The 2,407-nt window shown below is 38.6% G+C and overlaps 1 protein-coding gene across 1 annotated transcript; it reads left to right on the forward strand.

Annotated features, from left to right (window-relative positions):
* The first annotated feature begins 349 nt into the window (after window positions 1-349).
* Window positions 350-1,638, forward strand: LOC121243487 (histone H3.3). Its single transcript, XM_041141606.1, has 4 exons — window positions 350-491; window positions 861-932; window positions 1,048-1,124; window positions 1,213-1,638. The coding sequence occupies exons 2-4, from the start codon at window positions 861-863 to the stop codon at window positions 1,472-1,474; spliced, it is 411 nt and encodes a 136-aa protein (XP_040997540.1). The 5' UTR covers window positions 350-491; the 3' UTR covers window positions 1,475-1,638.
* The last annotated feature ends 769 nt before the right edge of the window (window positions 1,639-2,407 follow it).

The following is a 2,407-nucleotide window of genomic DNA, read 5'->3' on the forward strand; positions in this document are numbered from 1 at the left end:
AAATTGTTGGATGCTATAACTTAAATTTCAAATTTAGACATCCAATAACAATTTGGATGGATGTATTTTAATTTTTAAATGATAATAATTTTGGTTTTTTCTATAAAAGAAATCTGCTGTTGTATGAAATGCAGCAATTTCATTAGGCACCCAATCATTTAGAGGCACGTGTTAAATTCTTGGTATTTCACTTCAAACATTACAAGCGGGAAGGAAAGAGAGAGCCAATAGGAATGGAGAATTGCACTTTCACAATCCGTAGCGCATTCGACAATGCAGATCTTAACCGTTCATTAAGAAACGGAAAGCACATCAACTTCTAACCGTTCGATCGGGGCCAGAGGAACTTCGCCTTGTATAAAGGGAGGCGACCTTGAATCCTCCGCTTCCAAGATTTCTCTCTTCGGTGCCCACATTCTCTCGAGAATACGGTATCTCTTTCCACTCGTTTTGCAGTGTTCTCCGTCCATTGAAGAGAGGAAAAGTTCGAGGTAAGCAAGCATCTTTCTTTCTTTCTCTCTCTCTTTGTGTCTTCTGCTATTCATTGTTTTTATTTTCGTTTTGCGATTTTTAAGGAAAGCTTTCTTGATATGGTGCCTTGGGTTTTACATTAATGTTTTCAAATTCGAGTTTTTGTTTGTTCGTGATAGTTGTAGTTTCTCGCTCGGATTTAGATTTCTATTTTTGCTGGTTTTGTTTCATGTTTGTTCAACCCCCCAATTTTTACCAAAAGAATTTTCAAATTAGGGTTTGGTAGAGACGGTAATGTCTGATATTTCGATTACGGGTTTATGAAGAATTGGTTGCGAAGTAAAAGTCGGAGCTTTAGATTGTGATTCGTAGCGCTTTAAATTTTGCAGATGGCCCGTACAAAGCAGACTGCTCGCAAGTCCACCGGCGGTAAGGCTCCTAGGAAACAGCTTGCTACCAAGGTATGGTTATTTGATTAAATCAAAATCGCAGTCTTTTTTCAAGTTCTATTTGATTTTCATTTTTGCGGGTTACGATATTTTCTGAAAACAAAGTCGGTGTTGTGAATGGTCTCAGGCTGCTCGCAAATCAGCTCCGACTACCGGAGGGGTGAAGAAGCCCCACAGATACCGCCCCGGAACTGTTGCTCTACGGTAAGTAATTGTGTGTTTTTCTTATAAGCGTTTTGTCAATGGATTGTATGCTTTGGTGGTGCTAATTCTTGTGTACGTATAATTTCAGAGAAATCCGCAAGTACCAGAAGAGTACAGAGCTCTTGATCAGGAAGCTCCCATTCCAAAGGCTAGTCCGCGAGATTGCACAGGATTTCAAGACTGACCTGCGTTTCCAGAGCCACGCGGTGCTGGCATTGCAGGAGGCGGCCGAGGCGTACCTCGTTGGACTGTTTGAAGACACTAACCTCTGTGCCATCCATGCCAAGCGTGTCACAATCATGCCCAAGGACATTCAGCTTGCCAGGAGAATCCGGGGTGAGAGGGCTTAGGAGGTTCTTCTGCTTCAGGATATGTTTGTTACCATAAGGACTTGCATCGTTTTGCCACTTTTGGGTTATTTTGCGTGTCAATGACTGTTGAACCCATTTTCTATTCTCCTTCAAAATGAATACTTTTGACAAAAGTATCGTTATAACCTAATGCTTTTGGATCACTTCTACTCTAATTCATCCATTAGAACTTCCTGTGATAACTTTGTCTTCTTTATTGTTGTGGATGATGCATCAATTAGTACTTCTGTGATCCAAAAACATCAGATTAATGGGAATCGTTACGCAGAAATTCGTTGTCTTTTTGAGTCTTGACAGTAATGATGTGATGCAGAGAATGATGGAAGTTGAGTGGTAAATAAAATGTCAAATTGTACCGAAATTAGCTCTGTACGGAACAAGAAAACCAGCCCTCTACACCCAATTTCTTTGGTCAAATGTCAAGTTTTTAGACCAATTGACGTAATTAAGATGAAAAATGTGTTACCACCGAGGTGGTAGCTCAGTTAACAAAGGTTAAGCATCATTCCTTTGCTCACAGGTTTGAAATGATATGTTTTCGTAAAATTTAAGTAAATTAAAGTTTTGGGAGCTTTTGTATGCTGTCATTTTGGTAGGGTTGTGGTGACGGGTTGTTCCATTTGGAGTTGGTTGTTATGGCTTAAATTGAATATGTCGCAACGAGTGTGGGCGTTTAAAGTCACGTTTAGAGTGGAAAGCTATATTGATCGCTCTCCACTTTTTAACTGAAAAAAGAAAAAAAAAAAAAATGAAAAATGTGTTACGATCTGAGGTAGATTTTAGTAAAGGATTATATTGTAAGTAGGACAAATCCCAAGTGTCCATACGCGGTAATTGTACATATTTTGTGAATAGTTTTGTTATTTATCGTCTTTATATATTACTTTTATTTTTATTTTTTAAAATATTTAT

This window comes from Juglans microcarpa x Juglans regia, chromosome 8D (genome assembly GCF_004785595.1).
Source record: "Juglans microcarpa x Juglans regia isolate MS1-56 chromosome 8D, Jm3101_v1.0, whole genome shotgun sequence".
NCBI classification, from domain to species: Eukaryota; Viridiplantae; Streptophyta; class Magnoliopsida; order Fagales; family Juglandaceae; genus Juglans; species Juglans microcarpa x Juglans regia.